The 21306-nt window shown below is 41.5% G+C and overlaps 1 protein-coding gene across 2 annotated transcripts in view; it reads left to right on the forward strand.

Annotated features, from left to right (window-relative positions):
* TBXAS1 (thromboxane A synthase 1) overlaps positions 1-21306 on the forward strand; it is a 229924-nt gene that overhangs the window by 45836 nt on the left and 162782 nt on the right. For both annotated transcript variants that reach the window (XM_040595587.1, XM_040595586.1), the window contains exon 2: positions 8603-8696. In XM_040595587.1, the coding sequence (XP_040451521.1) occupies positions 8603-8696 (94 nt within the window). The remainder of the gene's footprint in view (positions 1-8602; positions 8697-21306) is intronic.

A 21306-nucleotide genomic window follows, 5' to 3' on the forward strand; every position in this document is an offset into this window, starting at 1 on the left:
TTTTCTCTCTGAGGAAGTATTACAGAGGCCCTCTGGCAGGCTGTGTCTTGCAGCTCCCTTGCATGAAAGACAACCCGCTTCCTCTGTCAGCTCTGCCATTAGCTCACTTGGCAAAGGTCTCTGCCATAGTCCTTGGATCTTTTCATGATCCCTGGGGATGCAAAATGATGCAATGCGATTGATTTTTAATGAGGTTTTAAAAAAACTGAGAATTTGCACAGAAAATTGCATTAAAGACAGATTATTGGGGTTGTAAAGTCAAGCACACGCAAGTTAGGAAATGCTAGAACAAAGTTGGGTCATGGACCATTAATTCAGGCTCTCTCTACACTACAAAATGATCTCTGGCACTCTGATCACATCTGTTTCTAGTCGGCAGGACCTCTGCCACATTCAGTGCACTGGATGGATGGCGGCCCCTTGATGTTAACCTAAAAATAAATAAATAAAATAATTATTTCCTGTGCCATGTGATCATGAGGTCTGTCTGCATTTATCCCAAGCGGTCTAAAGGTAGGTGAATTGTCCCTGCAGTCTATCAGAGCTGCTTATTTGAGACTACGAGTGGGGAAGATGCCCAGAGGTTCGTTCCAATGACTCTTGCTGTGTATGCTTTGGTGCCTGCCATATGTACATTGACAGGCTCTTAAAAAAGGGAGGAAGGACTGTGTACCCCACCTCACCCTCAGCCAAGGAAGATGTCTCGGGCCCAAAAGCACTGGGAGGCATTGAGACCCTTGAAGCAATTTTGTTTTTCCCAGGGCTTTCCCTGGCAGGGTGTGATACCGCGCAGCCCTTGTGCCAGCTGGTTCTTAATGGCACCAAGTAGCTCCGCACATACTGTTGCTGTTGAGGAATGTGGTACAAGACCTGAACTCTAAAATCAGCTCCCTGACAGCAACAGACATCAAGCAAATTATCTGGTAGACCAGAACTGCATGGATTAAAAAATGAAAGACAGCTGAGGTACATGTGCACTAGTGGGAATACAACTTGGCTTTGCCTGCACAGCATCATTACTTGATGGGTATGCTAGATAACACCACAGGAATTCAGCCAACATAGCATTGCAACCCCTTCTTGACCTTGTAAACTACTGGGCCGGTGGCCTGGTGAGTACCTCCTCTATGGCAGTGAAAAGCCAGAATGATCAGGCTCCCAAGCAGGCTTTCCTCCCTCAATTTAAACATGAAACCGCATCCTTCATCCATACCGTTATTCCTTGTATGTAGAAATAGTTGAGATGCATACAGAAACAGATGCTGTGTTTTCTGCAAATGTAGTTGCATCACTAGGATATGAACTTGCATAACAATTAGGAAGACTCATTAAGCTGAAGCTTCATGTCCTTTTAATTATGCAATTAAAATGTCCAATTACAAAATTAAGGTATATAATTACTTAGGGTGAGAGCGAGAGAAAAAAATTTATGAAATTTTACTATGGTTTCTGAAAATCTTACTATGTTTCTAGCAATATACCTCTTTATGCAAACTTCATTCTTCCTGGCTGAAGCAAGAATGTTTATGGCCTTGAGGTGGTAGCATTTTCTTCTGTGTGCCTCACAATATCTGTGTGGAAAGAAAGAAAAAAAAAAAAGAGGGGAGAGGAAACTGGTCCTTAAGAAAGATATGGTACCAGTGGTCCTAGGGAGCAAAGGTGAGGCTTGGCCTGTGGTTAAAGGCAGTGAGTTGAGACATCAGAGCTGAGCTTAGCTATCAACTCTGACCCAGGATTTCTGCAGACATCACGTATATGGTGTTGCATATGCAACAGACCTCAGATCTGCTGTGGACGCTCTTCCTGGTGAGGAGACCACCCTTTGTGCTCACACGGGGTGGAGGTCCCACCTCCTTTCCCAAGAATATATGCTGCTATAAGGAGGCAACAGCCACTGCTGCTATTGACCTCCGTAATTTTGTTTAAAGGTGTTGAGCCAACAGCGAAGGGCTGAAGCTGTGGATTTATGACTCTGGTTCATTTGCTCTTTATTTGGAAAAGTCACCGCCCAGTGTGAAGGGGCTGCGCTTTCAGAGAGGTGATGAAATATTGTCATTGGCCTGCTGTACGGACCATCTGTCTCTCCCAGGGCTACTCTGAAGCATGGTGAAACATGTTGCTTTTCTGTATGGGCTTTTTTGTTTAACTGGCCTTGATACACTACTAATTTTTAATTTTTTTTTGGAATCAAAGCAACACCCAAAACTTTAAACGCTGTGACAGCCTGCAGCCTTATTACAACCAGCCCCTTGAGGCTATCGGTTGTCTGAAGATAAGAGACACTAAAAAAATTGTTCAACAGACCAGAACAGTATGGATTAAAAAACAATTGTTAGCAGATAGATGAGGTGTAAATTTAATATTGGGCATATACTTTGGCCTTTCCTGCACATTATTCCTGGTACATTAGCAAATGTTTCAATGAAATAATAATCCTATGGTCAGTTAGGTGTTGCAGCTGGAAGACATCTGCCCCTGTGGAGGCAGATGGTGCAAGTGTGTGTAATGTCTGTCTTTTTCTTGTGCAATTATGTCAAAATTAGAACACTGGGAGTGCATGCAAGTGACTAAGGAGAGCAAGTGTTACATGGAAGTTCTCATTATCTCTGAAACTGGTATTATAGTCTGAAAAATTAATACTTAAAAAGTATAGATTATTTGAGCTTGAAAATGAATTTGGAGTACTTGAGTAGCCTTATCCCAAAGTGGCTAAAGTCTCTTCTGGAGCTTACCTCTATAATGTGCTGGAATTATACTTCTGGATATTCTGTATCTTTTTTTGGAAGAACAGTAATAATTCCTTATTCTGAGCCCGGTATTCTACACAACCAAGTATATTTCCTTTCAGCAAAAACCTCCAGTTCCACCAGGGATACTGCTAGGTAACAGTAAAGGGCAATTTGGTAATGTTTGACCAAGGTTAGAACAGGTTATAAGAGGGATTTGCTTTCCCCATTTTTCTCTCTCCGTCTTTGTGAGAGCGTGCTTCAGGACCTACCTGTCTTTTGGGGATGGACAGCTGATTTAATTTTGTGTTTTGTTTTGTTTTTCTACTAGTGAGTACACTTTCTGGAGCTAATAACCAGAGGTGGTTGTATCCATCTGGGGTGGTATCCACTTTGGCTGCAGTACTCACCTACTTGCAAGTCCTGTGTTCTGCATGTTCCTCTGCCAGAATGGGACCAGATAATGATTTTCTATCTTAAATGTTCTGAGCATCAGACTAGAGGAAAGACTTATGTGATGACAGCTCTCCAGTGACCCTGCTACCGTATTTGTAATGCAATATTTCCCAGGACTAAGAGCAGAAAGTCTGACTCTATAGCCAGCCCAGGGACAATATCAATGTTTTGGTGAGGCTGTGCTCTCTAGGCAGCGCTCCCAGGAATGCTTGTATATTTTCATATGAGCCATCCTTGTAATGTTGGGGAGGTTACCATTATTTTGTATATTATCACTACTTTGTGAGCAAAATACATCCCAGTGTTAAATGGGATCTGGTATGGGTATATGTAAATAGAGGCAAATAAGTGAAAATGCATGATGATTATCTCTTGTTTGGCAGGACCAATTTCCATTATCTCTTGTTTGGCAGGACCAATTTCCATTATCTCAGCAAAATACTTTGTTTTCCCACCCAGTCTTCCAAAATAATGCACCTCCCTGCTCCCAACAATGAGATTAAATAGCATCACTTTTTTATCTCTGAGTGGCCTAGTTTATAGCTTTCAGATATTATTAGGTTGTGCATTACTTAGATGTAGAAGGAATGACGTACTTTCTCTGTTGAGAGAAATTTGGGGTAATTTCATTGGTGTGTTGAACTCTATGCTGCAGAATTGGAAACTGTAATGTTATCTACCACACAAATTGTTTGCTTTTAATGGTCGATTGTATAATACTTTTTCTTGTAGTACTGATCAGTACTGACCCTGCTGGGCAGATGGCTGGTTCTGTTGATTATATATCCATCAAAACTTTGGTTAATTATCTATCCATCACAACTTCTGTTAATTATCTGTTGAATTTAACTCTTTGTCCTTATTTTTTTGCATAGTGTTTTGCAGAGAGAAGTTCATATTTCAGAGACCTTAAATCTGCCATGCTGGCCTACAGGAATGTATTTGGCATGTTAACTTTCTTTTAACAGTCATGTTTAATATATACAGAGAGCATCTAGCTCTGAGAGGCCATCTGAACACCTTCAAAGAGTTATTGAATTGTTTATTGATCTACTTCATTACTGCTGTTCCTCTAGTTCCTTTTGATGTGTTGTCACTTTATTCAAAATATAATGCCAAGATTTTAAATTAATAGTTGTGCAGGAAGCCCTACATTTGTAAATATTAGGGTATGTTTCTCCTCTAAGTGAGAATGTGCTAGATTGTCCAGTAAACATTGCTGCCATCGGAGTTTTATACTTTTCATGCCCCTCCCTTTGCACAAAGACTCCTCCTTCTCCTCCTCTTAAGAAAACTGAGGTTTTATCTTTTAGGTTTTGTAACAGTCTAATATCTTATTCTGCCATTGGAAGCTTACAAACTAGTTCTCTGCTTTGAAAAAGAAATTTGATTAATTTACCCTCCTTTAATTTTTTCCATGTGTGTTTCCTAGTTTGTTAAATTCACGAAGTAAAAGTGCCTGCTGATTTTTTTTTTGTTTGTTTCTCTTTCATTAGTGTACTTAATCACTTCTTGAAGCTTTTAAAGCTTCTGGAATAGACAACATCCTATGGCAAAGGTTCCATAGTTAGTATATTAATTTCTTGAAAAAATGCTTCATTTTTAATCCTGCCATCTGAATATTCATTTGTGGATATACATTTTGTTTGGTTTTTTTTTTAATAGTGGGTAAAATTCTTTATTTTCTAAGCCACGCAGGATCTTAATTATATTTATCTTAGCCTACATCAGTTGCCTCTTTTTTCCAGGATTAAGATTACAGCCTGTTTGCTTATTCTTTGTATAGGAGTTGTTCCATATCTTTGGTCATCTTGGTCACCTATCACTATCTCTTCTATTTCTAAATTTTGCATTTGACTTAGCCCTTCCAGTCCTTTGGCTGGTCTTCTGCCTTAGTGTCCACCTACGCCAACAGCAGGAGGTTGCCTGATACCTGATTAATCTTTGCGATAAATTAACACAGAAGTGTTTTAAGTGGCAGAGTGAGTGATAAGTCAAGCTTCGAACTGTTTCATTTAGACATATATCTTCTCCAGATGAATGTCTTGTGGTTGCCTGCAAGGCAACCCTGCCTGTTTGCACTCTTCAGCTTCTAGCCCACCTCCCCTTCCCAGCAACAAAACCTGGCCACTGTTTTCCCAATGCACTTCGTACGCAGCTCTCCGAGTTACTGGCTGAGTGTGTGTCATGGGTGTGCTCAGTAGCCGAATCACATAAATTAGCCTGTTATTGGTTGCTTCTGGCTGAAAAGGCAAATCTTTGTGCCACAAAGCTGTCAGATTCATGTATTTCTGGTGTTCATTGTGTGTTCTAGAGGACAATTTTTCTTTACCCCCCCCCCCTTTTTTTTTTTTTTTTTAAAGAAGCCCCCAAGCCACTACTCCTTCTCTCCCCCACACCCAAAAGGGTGGGAATGAGCTGAAGTATTGCAGAAGTAGGGGGAAAAAATAGTTCTTGATCTTTAAGGTTGCAGAAAGTAAGCTGTTACATTGGAAATGGTCAGAGTCAAGGTTACCTGTGCAGTGTTAGATCTTCTTTTGTGCATGCGGCACCGTCAGTCTTTAATCACTTGCGTACTGTTTTCTTTTCTGCAAAACTGCAGGTATTTCAACAATACTGGAAGTATTGTGAAATCATAGGGTAGAGCTAGATGTGGGTATTGATGAGATTTCTTTTTTTTTTTTTTCCTGCTGGCCCTGCCCTTTCATTGTTATATTTTGGTGTGTAACTTCACTACAGTGCTTGTTTCCCATCTCATTGGGTTTTCTTACCTTTTGAAAACCTGCTTCAAATGTAACTGAACAAAAAGGAACAGAGAAAACCACATTAGGAGGGGAAAAAGGAAAGCAAATCCTCAGCTGTGTTGGGCTGCCAGTAATGTTCAGAAGCTGACAAAGATGAACTGCTCATCTAAGCATAAATAGCCTTCAGAGTCTGTGTGTTGTTTGCCTTGTGAAACTGGGTGCACTGTAGTCATTAGTTTTCTTCCTTTTAAAATATCTGGTGATCACATCATTTACTTTGTGCAGTATAAGGCTCTTTTGCATTCACTTTTCACTTTGCGGTACATGACGACCAAGAGTCTACAGAGTGGCTGGTCCACAGTGAAATTAGCAATTAACTGTGGCCCAGCCTATTGTTTTGTGATCTGCCATGTACTTCACAGTGAACATGTTCAGGATAAAATACCGCAAAATTGATGGGTTTCCACTGAGAGAGATTTTCATCTTTTCTACTGTTTACAGACTGAAGATGAGGACTTTGGTGTGACACAAAGACATGTTAGGAAGATTCCAACATTCAGCAAAAATATCCTGAAAATGTATTGTGTATGCTGTTCTATCATTTTGAAGTTAAAACATTTTTTCCCCCAAGAGCATTAGCTGTTTCAATAAGCAAAACCTCGTATTTTTTAAAGTGGTTAAGTAGCCAAGAAGTCAATAATATGTATAAAATGTGTAATAAATGTTGATTTCTGTGCCTTTATTCCACAACACCTTGTCGTACTGAAATAGTGCCCTTCCATAGACCAAAGACACACAACTTCTATTGAGAGAGTTTGTGTTTGTGAAGGTTTGTACTGCCCCATGAAAAAAATTAATAAATTCTTGCTATTTTAAAATCATCAAATGTCTATCTTCTGACTGTGATTTTTGTACAATATCTTCACAAAAGAAAACTCATTAAGAGAATAGGTACTGTGCTGCAGGAAATCTTCTCGGGTAACAAAGGCACAAGTAGCTACTAACTCAGTACTTAAGTCCCATTCTGCTTTGGTGGTTGTGTGAGATTTAATTCTCTTAACCTTACATATTTCATTTTATAATACCATTCTTTCCTTTCCCTCTTACTGGAAGAAAGGATCATTTTCTGACACAAACTCTTCTTTTCTTTCCTACCTCCTCCCTAACCCACCCACCCCCCACCCCCCCCAAATTATGTACTGTTTGCCCATTAGGTTAAACTAGAATATTCCTGCTTGCATCACGTAGGGCATTTCAAACAAGGCGTGTGTTGATTATTGGACCTGAAGGAGGAGAGGTCCAAGTCATAGCAATGAGCTAGCATAGTCTTCAGAGTCAACAGGGCTGTACAGTGGGATTAAGAGGGAGTGTTGTGATTTAACATGTGGTTTAACATGACAGGGGAGTTGGCCCATCAGAGGATCTGAGGCACTGCTTCTGCTGTCTCTCTTATGTCATTCAGATGACTTGCAGACTTGATAAACTAAAGCAGTTGATATCGTGACCCCTGTACTATATGTAGTTCACTGTTTTTAGTTTGGGCTAGATCTAATTTGGTCCCCAGGACTAAATAGTCTCACTGCACTTGGGGTTCAAAGATGAAGGACTGCTTATTACTAGTAAAAGATGAAGGAATAAGCAGACCTTCAAGTTGAGTTTCCTCTCAAAAAAATGTGGCTGCATGTGCCAAAACTGCCCCAGACACCAGACCAAAAAACTGTGCAGCTGGAGCGCTTCAAAACTATACTATTACTCTGAGCTAAGGTGTTAATATAGAAATGGCCTTTGTTAATTTTAAAGATCTTTTGCCCTGGTTCTCCTGGTGATAGGTGATAGTGTGCAGAATGGTAGCACTCAGTATTATTGTCTGCTAGCTCCTGCACTTTCAGGTTTCGCCAACTGATGTCCACTGACTTAAATCCATTGTTTATATTATGGGGGAAGGCAGAAGAAAAAAAAAAAAAAAGACTTTGGGGTTGGGTTTTTCTTTTTACTTTTTTTTTTTCTGGTATTGTCTCTGTCAACATGCCACAGTTTCATCTAAAACAAGGGATGCATGAAGCTTTTCAGTCTGGGTTTTGTTTCCCTGTATTTTTTTATATTTGTTTAATTTGCTGACTGGCAGCTGTAAAATCACTTAATCAGCATATCTGGCCCAAATAGTAGGCTTGACTTGAACATACTGACAGTGTCTTGGCTCATGCACAACTGAGACTAGTTTGAATACTTGTTCTGTGATCTGTATAGGTAGCGGTGATAGAAGAAGAAGAAAATAATAGTCTGAAGATCTGTCTTGTTCCTTTCCCAGCTGTGCTGCGGTAGTCAAACCCTGAATGCCTGTTTTGATCTCATTTGTAACCTTATGTAGCTTTGGAGGGTCACTTCTGGCTTACAAGACCCTCTGTGGGAAAAGGAGCAGCTATTTCCACTGCTCAATTTTCAGGCCTGTGTTTGAGTCCCTTTGTTCTTTTGCCCTCTCTGAAGCACCACTGTATTGCGTTTATTTCTGTGACCCGAGGGGTTGCTGAACAATGTCACCACATTGGCAGTTGTGTTTGGCCTATACAGATGGCATCTTCTCCCTCTCTGAATCCAGGAGAGTCATCTGAACTAATTGCTGTGCGAAGTCCTATCACGACAAGATCCAGAATTAACTTACTACCTTATTTTTTCCAGGTACTCCACGTCTGCATTCTCCAGACTAAGCAAAGTAGGGATCAGACATCCTCCACCTCTTCCGTTCATTGGAAACCTGCTCTTTTTCAGTGAGGTAAGATTAAGTTTTCCTTTGTATCTATTCAAAGTGACAAGAAGAGTGGACAGGAGGTAGGAGAAACTGAAGGGAATCCTATGTTTCAACAGTACCACCTCTTCAAGCATCTCCCTTTAGAAAGAACAAGCAAAACTTTAAAGTGAATTAGTAGAAACAGTTGTGTGTAAACAGCTCTAATTTCAGGGTAAAATAAACTTGAGGGAAAGAAAATGTGTAATCCTGTGCAGTTAATTACTTGAGCTTTTCCAAGAAAGTTCATGCCCTCAGTGAAACAAACTTACTTATGTGAATAGAGCAGATTATGTTAACTAGCCCCAACTGGTTTGTTCTGAGTGGTTTTGGCTCCTATGACCTTTCTGTTTGTTTGTGCTTTTGCTGATTGCACACATTTATTTTAAAGCTTGTAGCATTGCTTGCTGCTAAGCAGTAGCTGGAATTAGGTACCACTGAACACTTGCTCTGTGCCCTGAAGACTGCGACTGGGAGGAAGGGGAAGTATTGGGATTCTCCTTTCAGATTTTGCTCTGTTATTTTTCTCACTCTTCCCCTTTCATTAGTAATGCTGTGTGTTTGTACCTTGCTCAATTTCAGTAATCCTTCTGAGGGCCCAATACCTCTTAATAATGAGAAGCTGCCATTTCTCTGGTTGGACCTTACAGTAAAATCTCTCTAGTGTGTGTCTGTTGCAGTCCAACAAGTTTTCAGTAAATCTGGGCTAACTCCAGTTGCTGCCCAATTTTTTCTTTTAAGTGCATGGTCATCAATATCCATACTGAGATTTGAATTATTAATGAGAATATAATGCCTCTTACCTTGGTCTTTGTGGTGATTATTCTGTCAACATATGACTCATTATTAGGTAAAACCCATTTAAATACCAGTTTCACATGTACTTCAATTTCATTTAGGAAATAGTGTGAAAGGTAGACTTGATCTGCTCTTGATTAATTTGAACTGGAATTGATGGGGTGACTTTAACATACAGGGGGTGCTGGTGGGATGTAATACAGACCAGTTCACCCTCACTCTTCTGGTTTCAGTTCAGCTGGATGGCATGAAGCTACTCATTTTGTAGCTCTCTGGTGGCAAAATCCAGTTATCATTAGTCACCTGCTAATGCACACTTGCTGCAAGAAAAGTTAGTGTGATATATTGTAGATAGGCTTGCCGTGTACCAGCATACAAGTGGAAAAGTGTTGCAAACAGTTATCTACGATCTATTAGGCAAATTTCATTATCAAAATTCCATTAATTAAAATGAAGAAAAATGAACCTGATTTTACTAACTTTCAGGGAAGAAGAAACAAAATTTAAGGTAGCTGAGAAATTATATCTTGGAGTACTAAGAAATTATAATTCCAGACAGGGTTTTGAAACGGAGTTCAAGGGGTGCAAAACCACAAGCACCACCAGGCTGTATGTCCAGTACTAAGATATTTTACTGTCCATCTTGTCAGCAGTCTTACTGCTGCCAGTAAGAATAGGCAGGGATGAGTTCCAGGCTCTTTGTAATTTTTCTTTCTTCCCTCATATATTTTGCCATATTTTTTGGATCTGTTCCTGTGGCTGCTGTCTTAGAAATAGTGCCCATAGCAACACGCCGGTAATAGGAGGGCTGCTTTTATACTGCTGGCTGTTCTCTACGAGAGCATTTTCAGGGACACAAGCGCTCTCACTACATTCAGTAGGGGATAGCTTCCACTTTCCCTTCCCCAGTAGGCGGGAGAACCAGAGGTTATCTGTCACCTTCCTGGGGATGGGGATGGTTTTAGGGGCTTATCTGCAAGGGGCACAGCTGTGCAACAGCAGCAATTTGTTGGAAATTGGGTTTACTCTTTTTTTTTTCTTTCTTTCTTTTTTTTTTCTTTTTTTTTTTTTGTAATAGAAAGTAGCAAAATGTTGGCTTGTTCTGTTGCTATATCAGTAATGCTAAGAAGTTCTTGCGCTTGTATGTTTATGCAACCATGTCTTTTCACTGAACTGGCTTTTTAGAGAGTTTTCCTTTTAAATAGACCAGCTCCTTCTTGGTATTTCTGATGTTGTACAGGGAAAACGCACAACCCACACTACCACTAAATCATCAGACTAGTGGTTTTCAACCCATGAACATTGATTACGGAGGAATTCATGAATCGTGACTGAGAGGAATTAAGTCATATGTGACATTTGGGAATCTGCATATGTGTATCTCATATGTTTACAGGTTGAAAAACCCTGCACAACAGTGAGATCTAGAAGAGAATGGGAAGTCAAAACACTTCAACATATACAGCCTTCCAGTCCAAAAAGTGTCCTCATCTCATGGTTTCAGGCTTTCCTCCTAGAATATGATTGCCTGAAACTTAAGGAAAAAATAAAGGAGGAGAGGGAGTCCCTTTGATGTAATCAAGTAAATCTAGGACCTAGGGGTTTAAGAAAAAAATCATTAACTGCCAAAAGCTCTCAACAAAATTGTGGGACTAGGCAGTCCTTTTCAATTTGTAATGGCATAAATTCAAGGATTTGCTTGTCTTCTCCCTTACTTGGATGTAAATCAGTTCTGCTGAAGGGCACGGAGGTTCCTGTTTTGCTCCGCTGCGTATGTGAACAGAGCATCAGGCCTTACCACCCTTTTTTTGCTATTATGCTTCTCTAAGCATCCTGGAAAACCAATGAACAATGCAAGCAGGATCTGACCAATAGTGCTGGATTGTGGGGCTTTTAGTGAACTTTCAGATGTATTTTAAACAAGAGAATGTTTTCTCTATGAGCTTTTTTGAAAGAGTTATTTCAGAGATTTCTCGAAGAGTGTATTTTCTTTGAGTAAAATGAGAATTGCTGTTAATAGAGTGTCTCTAAGAGAGGAAGAGGAAGTACTGAGTTAAGGAGATAAGGGAAATGCAACAGGAAAGACCTTCTCCATCACAGAGAAGCAGACTTTAAGAGCTGACTTGGGGAAAACAAAGTTATTCTACTGTAAGTCACCCCTTCTCTCTCAAGTACAATAAAGGGAGATAATCGCACCCTGAAACTAAAACATATCAAAGTTAATCGGCTTATCTCAAGAATGAGAAGATAGGAAATTATTGCAGTTATGCAGCTGGGAAATTATCTGAGTCCAAGATACTAGATTAAAAATTCTTCCATTGCGTGAGCACAATTTGTCATTGGTAAGTCTGATGTAATTATAAATATGATTAGGATGCCTATAAAAAGCAGCATGCTCAATTTTCCCAATAACTGAGCAGACTGGCAGCAGACAGACCACTGTTTTGCTAGAAACTCCTGACTGTTCCTCTACTTCTCCATGTACTGCATTTTTCCTACCAGTCTGTGGAAAACTGTAAGGTTTGTTTGCAATAGCTGTGTAACGGGAGACACAAGGGTATATACAGCATGGACTTTGACACATGGATCTGCATGGGCTTTGGAGCAGCAGGTTGCAGAAAAACTAAACAAAACTCACCTATTAATTCCCAGGCTAATGATTTTATTACGTGACAAATGCTCTGAAAACTGAGAAGGCTCATGCGCTATGTTACCCTTCCTCCCAAAGAACTGTGGTGAACACTTGACCTGTTGCTATGGCTGTGCTGTGCTTTTCTCCCCCTTTCACATCCCTTTTTAGAAAAAGGCAGCTATGCTGGTTTTAAATGTCATTGGCTCTGACATTTGTATGGCTCTGGCCGCCTGGTACTGTACCTGTGTGTGCTGCTCCCTACTCAGCACTCTGCAGAGTAGCGCTGTGCTGCTGCAGCCGTGGGGCTGGGATCTCTGATGTTTTGGGGTGGTGGTAGGTGTGTGGTTGGCTGCCTTGTTTTGATCCTCGGTAGGCGGGATATGCGGTTGCACCCTGCATACAGTTGGGTGATGTGCTTAGGCTCCTTATAACGGCATGATCGTGTGCTGCTTTCCTCCTATTACTCCTAGCAAGCCCCAGTGATGTTTTTGACTGGCTGTGTGCTTGTATCCCTGCCTTGCATTTTAATGAAAGACATCACTCTCTTTAGCCCCTCTCTGCCTGGACAGGATACTCTTTGTTTACTCTGTTTATTTCTGTCTGGCCTACTTGTAGATCCTGGGCTACCCTGGAGCGGCCGGTTTCTGCTGAATGGAAGTGGGGGCTGTGTGGGTGCTTTGTCTTGCTTTCAGTTTGGGATCTGACTGGGCTGTGTTGTTTTATGGCTGATGGGTGGGAGTAGAGAAGGGGGAGTGCAGGGAGGAAGCAGAGAGCAAACATGATCTTTTTCCACTACGCATCTGCCACAAGCATCCTTTGAGTTGGACGTAAAGAAAAATAAAGGCAGAGTCCCTGCAGGAATGAAATTAACCCCATGTCTAATTTTCAGCCTAGAAAGCAGTGTGTCAGTGCTTAGAGAGAGAGGCTGCAGCACTTACTGTTCTGGAATTTAATGACACAGCATGTAAACCCAAACAAAGTTGGAGAGAGGCAAATGGTGAGGGGAGCAAAGAGGGGGGAAAGGGGGAAGGGAAGAAGAGGAGCTCTCAGATAGGCTGTGGACCTGGATTTAATTACAAGAATAATATGAATTACACTGACAGTGAAAGCCTGCATATGGTTTTGTGTTACTTCGTGCAGATAAACAAGAGAGGGATGGGATATGGAGCTTGTGTTTTGCAACTTGATAGCTATCTGTGTGCAATCAGAAACAGTGGCCGTGGCATCACCAACCAACCTGGTTTTATCTTGCCAAGTTAGCTATGCACATCTGCTGTGGGCTGCTGACTGCTCAAACAGACCTCACAGGGTGCTCCATGTCTTCTCTTCTGTCCAGGGAGACACCCCCTGACTGGGAGGCTTGGGCATACATGCATTTCATGTGATGTGAATACATGCGGTGCAAACCTAAACCTAGCCGTGTCACAGTTGGCAACATGACAGAAACCTGGGGTTTGATGCGGTTTTATGTGTATATTCATACACCTATAAAGCCAGTCTCTCTCCCCTGCAAATACGTGGTATTTTCCTGGTTTCAGTTGATACTCTGTGCTACCTCCTTTGATCAGACGCTAGCGTTGTCAGATACCCTGACAAAGCCAGTGCAGTATCTGTTTGTGGGAACCTAATGCAGGAAATCAAGATGTCCCAGTTAGCTGTCTCCCACTTGACTAGATGCTATTGCACCTTTCAGTGAGAGCTGGACCTCTGGTTTCTAGGAAGAGCATCAGGTAGAGCTGTGCTGTGGCTCATTCCAGCTTCTCCCTGAGCTTGTGAGGTCTCAGCAGGGTAACCCTGCCTCTGAGGGAGCACTCCATATGCCTCAGAAACCCTTCTGTAGAGGCACGATGTCCTTGGCTTTTTTGCACTCCATGTTTCTGGTAGCTGTCTTGGCAAGGTATCCCTGAATGTGATATCAACTTTAAATAATTATCATAGAAGCTGGAGACAGTATTAGGATACATGAAGCAACTGGCAGGCTTTATGTGATGGAAGAAGGAGGGTGGATTGTTGCTGCCGTGCTGGTGAATAATGGTGACCCAAGTGATGAAGGACAGTGGTCATGACAGGTGCTTTTGCTCTTTTGTACTATACCGTTTTTCCTTTGAGGGAAGAAACATATCCCCTTCATATTCCAAGGAATGGTGTGTTGACTGTGTGTCTTCTGCCTTCAGCAGCTCCCGCATGTATTTGCTGTGCAGGGCTGGGCCAGTGTTTCCTGTAGACCTTCGCAGTTGCCCCTAGAAGGAGATGCAGACTTTGTTGACAAGCAACATAATGTTTTTGGTATTCTTTAAGCCATGTTTTGGTGATTCCTTTTAGCATACTTTATGCTTGCTTTATTAAACACTGTGTGGGGTGCAGAGGCTATGGCCAAGGCAATTGCTAGATGTATGTGAAGGGCTTTACCTGTTAAGTGGAAAGGGGATGATGTTTTCCATGGCAGCATGGCAAGTGGGAAGAGAGACTCTCTGATCATGCTGCTCTTTTTTCCCAAGTCCCAGTGTGATTTTGGGCAAGCCTGGGGCAAAGCTTTCTTATTTTCTGCTGAGAAAATCTTTCTTTTGCTTTACCTTGAGTCTCTGTTTACCCACCTGCAAAACAGCTTCAATGGTGTTCTGCAACAAATAGGCCTGCTTTTTCATCAGGGCATGGTGAAAAAGTTGAGCAACTTCTCTGGGGACTTTCTCTGGTTGGGGCGGCTGGTGGGACTGTTGCTTTCAATGGACTGGGCTGCTTGAAGGCTGGAGGGAGATTAAATAATTTAGCAATAGTCACAGAGCAAGTGGGGCTGTGAATTAATGCGAGGTCTGAGCTCTGGTCTGTAAAGGAAGGTGTCTGAGTGAGGTTGGTGCTCAAGATAACAGCGCTGAAGGATGCTTGTGTGCTGTTCCATTCCATCCTTGACCAAAACCATTGCTCTTCTACGGGTTTTTTGGTGGCAACTGACAAATGCCTACCCAAGATCCATCAGAGCAGAGGTCTGCATCACTACAATGACACCTGGCTTACGAGAATGGTGTAGGGGAAGTTTGCCACGTGTTGTGTGAGAGTTTATTTGCACGTTCATCACATAACCCTCTGGAATTTGCTATGTGACCTGCTCTTTAAGCAATGGGCACTGCTAAATTAAAGCCAGCTCTGGCATGGCATGTGGCAACAGCAAATGCAAAACAGCCATGCTGCAAAGTAGTTGATTTAAAAGAATGAAGATAACGTATAGTTGCAATGGTAGTATCATATAGATAGACCAGGTGTAACCACTTTTATACTGGAATTTACCTTGGAGTGCAGGATCCCTGTGATCATGCATGAGGAGTAGCATTCTGACAAGAAGTAGGGACCTTCACCTTGAGGAGCAGTGCAACAGTAATATGATTGAATAGGAGGACTCCTGTAGCTATTGTAGTAAACTTAATGGGCTTCTACATGTGGACTTGAAAAAGCAGGAATATTTCTGAGGTGTGATTGTCTTCTGTTCACTTTTAGCTGTAGTCACATCAGTGTGGTACTGGCCTGGAGAGAATGGGATTGGACTAAATAAAATCTTCTAGTCCTTAAAAATAAAACAGAAAGCAATAGGCTCAGGGCTGCAATGAATAAGAGCAATCTCTGTTGTTTTAAATGAAGTTGTAACTTGCTCACATTACCTGTAAATCTGGAGCTTAGTGGTGTCATATGCTGCTCGCCTTCTTACTGCGATGTGGAGAAATCCATATCCAGAAAACCAGTTCTTCTATGTCAGCAGGATTAGTATGTATAGTAATGGCCAGGTATCAGTTGTAATGCTAAAATTATAGCAGGCTCAGATTGGTTGTTGAGAACAGTTGTTATCCACGAGCCAACAAATTTAGCTGAGTCTTAACTTCATTAGCAGTGTCTAAATGCATTAGCCATATGCTCCTCAGCATATGGGTAAATACGTAACAATTTATTTTCATTAGGGTTTTCTTACAAGTGCTGCTAACCCAAGCTCCGCTAGAAATGTTTACAGCATGACACGTCTCTTCAAATAAGAAGCTGCCCTTCCGTACAGCAGGTCATCCTGAAAGGGTGATAAGCAAGATACTTCCCCTCCCGAGAGTAGGAAGGTACAGCTGCTGTGGGTCTGATCCACTGCAGCTAGCTGGGTTTGGTTTCTGTGAAGGTTTATATTAAAAAAGTAATAGAAGGCTTTGGAGAACTACCTGTTCAAACATGTGTCATGAAATCCCTGGTATTCATTGTGTGCTGTCTTCTGGCTGCCCACGGTGCACCTTGGGTGGCATCACCTCCTAGTGAGCTTTATCTCGGTGTAAGATTCATAACCCTCTGGGTTCTCCCCTTTCTCTTCTCCCCAGGCAGGACATAGAGATGAAATATAACTTTTCCTGAGAGGGACTGAGTGTGAAATTGGGTCTTGGTCATAACCTCTAGTCAAATGGATGCAGTCCTGGGAAGGATGGGGTGGGTTTGCAGGATGGGCCTGGGGCAGGGCTGTGAGAGCTTCAGTAGCTGTGGACACAGGACAGATGTAAAGCAGCCATTGTGTGCTCGGGATTCTCTTAATTTTTCAGAAATAAGTGAAACCTTATTTTCTTGAGTGCTCTTTTTTTGATATTTATTTATGCAATTTGATCCAGAAATGCAAGTTGCCTAGAAAGACATGGAAGTGTAAGAAGGGACCAGTCTTGTCAGAGAGGTATAAAGTTCAAAAGTTAATTTAATTCTTCATGTCCTCAGAGGCCTCAGCACATGTCAAAGTGTAGATGAAAATGTGAAATCAGAATAAACCAGAAAAAAAACCATATTTCAAATTGCTGGTTTTTTTTTTTGTTTTCACCATGCAATGCAGTGAAATGTATGACATGGTCTTGGGTTGTCCTTGTACTCTTTAACTTTTCATTTTGTTTCTTTGCTATCAACCTTTTTTATTTCCTGCTTCCATTTTGTATTTTTTTTTTTAATATTCCATTAATTTTAGACTATTTCTAATAAGGCAGAGGGAGAAGTGAAATGTTCTTTCAACAGTTGCACTGGGGCACTTTTAAATACTCGGGTAAAAAAACCCCGACTTACTGAACATTAACGGTTTTTATTTTACCCTACAACAAGAAAAATGAAAATTATAAATAAGAGAAAAGAAATTAAACCTACTTTTTTGTTATGTACAGAATTTTATGAACCTCTGTAGTTTTTGTGCATTACATCTGACAGCTTTTTCAGTTATGCGAGCATACAAAGTTCTGAACATTTCATAGGTAGCATGATGCCAGAGGTGATTTTTAGGTGGCATTAATGAAGGCTGGGCTAAAGGAGCCATAAGAAGTCACATATGATGATGAGTTTGAGTATTGTCTGGGAGATCAAGTGGGACTTTAAACACGGTGATTATGTTCCACTCATTAAAAAAAAAAAAAAAAAAAAAAAAAGGAAAAGGAAAAGGATACATAGCTAGAGCAGGGGTTAGAGGGGAGTGTCCCTTTGGACATGCAGAAAAAAAGGATGGGGAACCCCAAAGTCTTCACTGATTTGCCTCTATTTGCTTTTATGTCTATATATTGAGAGGAAACATCAGGTGATAAACCCTGGCTAGGATAAGGCACCTTGTAGCTATAGAGCATAGTCTAGGAGAGAAGTACAAAGAGGTATGAATAAGAAATTGGTGACTGATACATGATTTTTGCAAAGGTTACAGCTTGCAGAGAGGTGAACAAATCTACCTTGATCTGTTCATATGCTGCAACACACAACGTGTTGTGAAAAGCACGTGGCAAGGCAGCCAGAGGAATGGTGGTGTTTGAGTCATCCTTATTTGTGTTCCACATCTGAGGACAGTCTAGGACAGGAGCACCTCCCAGCCAAGGTGAGGTGGAAAAGGTGCTTGATCACACATGAGGGTGAAATGGGAGAGATTTTTGGGGAAAAAAGCTACAGCTGATGACCTTATACCAGAGGTCTCTATTTAATAAAGAGTCTCATAGTTCATGACGGATAAAATTAGGGACCACACGAGTATCTTGTAGTTATATTTGTGTTTATATTTTTCACTACCTTCCCCCCTCCCCCCCAATGCCCCAGGGAGCCATCTCAAAGACCTCATAAACGTGAGATTTCATTTTCTAATGCTATTTCATTTCCTGGATGGAGGACCTGCCACAAGAAGACCAGACCTCAAATTATAATAGCCCTATAAATAACTCCCTAAGGCAAAAGGAAGGAAAAAAGAAAGCTTTTGAAAGACAACCACAAATGCAAAAATGGAGGTGTTTGGGTTCTTGTAGAACCAGACTAAGCAGCTCTAGTTAGGACATTGTTAATTTTTGGGTTTCCCTGTTTATTTCTGTGCGCTGTTTACTGAGAAACCTATATCTCAAATATCCTCTGAGGTCTTTTGCTTAAGCTTAGTTTTCTACAGTGTTTTGGTGCCTCTTTTCCTCTTTAGAGCCTGCTAGAAAATGGAGTTTCCAGGTAAAATTGAAAACAATCCAACAAACTGACTAAAACAAATACAGTCACAAATTAAGTAAAAATAGTCTGAAAATACAACTTTATCATCTTTCTGGGTGAAGTCGCTTTATTTCACCAGGCTCAGACTGTCTGCCTGCTTTCCAGTGGAAATCTGTGCAGAATTGGCACATCGACTAGAATAAAAACATTCCCGAGGAATCGGCACGTTCTGTCAAAACATTTGAACAGCTCCCGTCTCCTGGAGCACAGCGCTGCTGCGAAGCCGGCAAAGGGAGCTCTGCAACACGCAGCGCTGGCTTCCCCTCCAGCCTCCCCTCTCAAACCCACCTTTGCTCGTAACGATGGGCAAAGTGCTCCAGGTTAAATTATATTTAGCTGTGGTGTGAGTAGAGAAGGAGGTTTGTGATAGCCTTTTGCACTGTGGTGTGACCTATGTAAAGGCTGCCTTTTCTCTGTTCCCGCTAAGGCTATGTTGTGTATATGAGGAAAAGTCAGGAACGCGAGGCTGCAGGACCCCAGGATTTTCCTGTAGCAGCCTGGGTCAGCGTACTGGCTGGGGACAGCCAGGCTGGCGAAGCTGAGCTCCAGAAGTCCTGCTATGCAGGGACAGGTTATTCCTCTTGACAGATGCCTCTGTGCCATGCCTCTCGCCGCTGCATGAGACTCTGCTACGTGTGAGCTCAACCTCCAGCAGTAAAGTTCAGTCTCTGTGTTGTGGAGTAACGATAATTTATTATTGTTTATGGCTTGATTACTTTTATTTTAAAAAAAAGAAAGAAAATTTTAATCTTTTGCTAGAAGAAGATACACAGCAATTACAGAATCTAACCAAGCAAAGTGTGATTAGCTTCAACCTTTGCAGTAGGACGCTGATTACTTTACTTTTGCTAAGCAGTATCTTAGTCCTCTAGCACTGAAATGAAGGGGGTCTCAGTGGTAGGCTCTGCTCGCTACAAATGAGAGTGGTAAAATCAGGCCTGCAGCCAATTTACCAGAGGTGCTGTCTGTCTGTTATTGAGACCAATTGCTTAGGAATGTAATTGTATCGTTCTTGTTACCAAAATTGATATCCCCTGACTCACTGCAGCTAAATGAGTTTTTATTTTTGCAGAATTCCTAGGCTGTTGCATGATAAGGCATTGTGGTGGACAGCATGCAGTCAGTGGTTTTGAAACAAATGAAGTTTTTCTTCATATTTGGAACACTGATGTGTGTTAAGCAATGCTTTACTGTGCTGCTGAACTAGCAGATGGTGTCTTTCAAGGCTGTACATGTGACAGTAGCCTGTTTGAATGAGTATCATACCTACTTGTCGAAGCCCTGTCCAGCAGAAAAATCCTTTAGAAATTAACATAAAAATAAAAAGGTGAGAAGGCAAGCAACTCTATGTATGTGCTTCTCTTATACACCGTGGCACATGCTCACATAGCAATTCAGATCCATTTTGATAAAAGTGGCATTACTGAGAAATGTGATGCAAGAGAATGATCCGTGCCATGCAGAGCAAGGAGGGCAGGGGTGGCTTCTGAACCACCTTAGCTCTGCTTGGGTTAGTGGCAGTGCAGCAGTCTTACAGGGGATGGGTTGTGAATGTGCATTCCTGACTCTATTACTTATCCCCTGGGCCAGAAGGGCCAGATGTGTTGCATAGGCAACGCATTTAATCTGTGAATGAGCATTCCTGATGGATCCCCTCCAGTCAGTACAAAAGTTACATTACTGGGCCCCAGCCCACTTCACAAAAGGCAAGACCACCCAATCTGGTGCCTTTGGGGATGGGAGAAGGTGGAATTACTGTGATTACTATGATGAATAATTTAACATTTTATGCAAGCAGTTATACACTTTGTGGCCGAAGTGCTTATATACTGGCGTCTAACTCAAGGCAGCTAAAGCCGCTCTGTGGCACCTAAAAGCATAACCATATGATTCTCACAGGAGTTGACAGGCATTATTACTTACAAATGCTGATATAACTCCTTCTATTTAGTTATGCAAAATCTAGCATGCTGTGCTTGTAAATTTTGGGCTGAGCATAAACCTTGCTGACAAAATATGATCACCTCCAGCACTGTGGCAAAGGCAGTTTACCACAGTATGGCCACACGGGAGGGGAAAACTGATTAAAACCCTTCTATGGACAATTATGGCAAATATATGTTAAAAGGCTTTGAGACCTTGCGCAGTGATGAGCCTGTCTCTTCCTAAGAGAGATAACAGGCTGAAAAAAGTGTCAGGATTGAAGCCTCTTAATATATTATATTACTGTCTTGCAAAGATCTGAGACTTAGGTTTGTGCAGGCTTACTACTGTACTAATGCACAGCAGTCATTTGATTTACTAAAAGCTTATAAACCGAAAGGCAGACCTGGATGCAAGGAAGTGTTCTTGCAGTTTTATGGACAAGGAAACTAAGGGCAGTGGCTGTAACAGTTTTGCTTCACCACCCATTGAGACCAATAGCCGAGTGCTTGCTGTCTTCACTGGAGGTGGGAGCAGTTAGTAACTCCCCCAAGCTTGCATGGAAAGAGGTGGTGGCAAGGCTGCAAACTGCATGTGCACCCAGTGGGCTCTGGTGAAGTGCTGCAATTGCTACCACCTTCTTAGAGCCTCTTGTTACTGTAGGAAAAGTTTATATTACATAGGGGAAGGTAATGCCTCAAAATATTCCCACTGGAATGAATAAGCATCTTAAGTTGAGAGTTCAAACACAACTTG

This window comes from Falco naumanni, chromosome 5 (assembly GCF_017639655.2).
Source record: "Falco naumanni isolate bFalNau1 chromosome 5, bFalNau1.pat, whole genome shotgun sequence".
Classification (NCBI taxonomy): Eukaryota; Metazoa; Chordata; class Aves; order Falconiformes; family Falconidae; genus Falco; species Falco naumanni.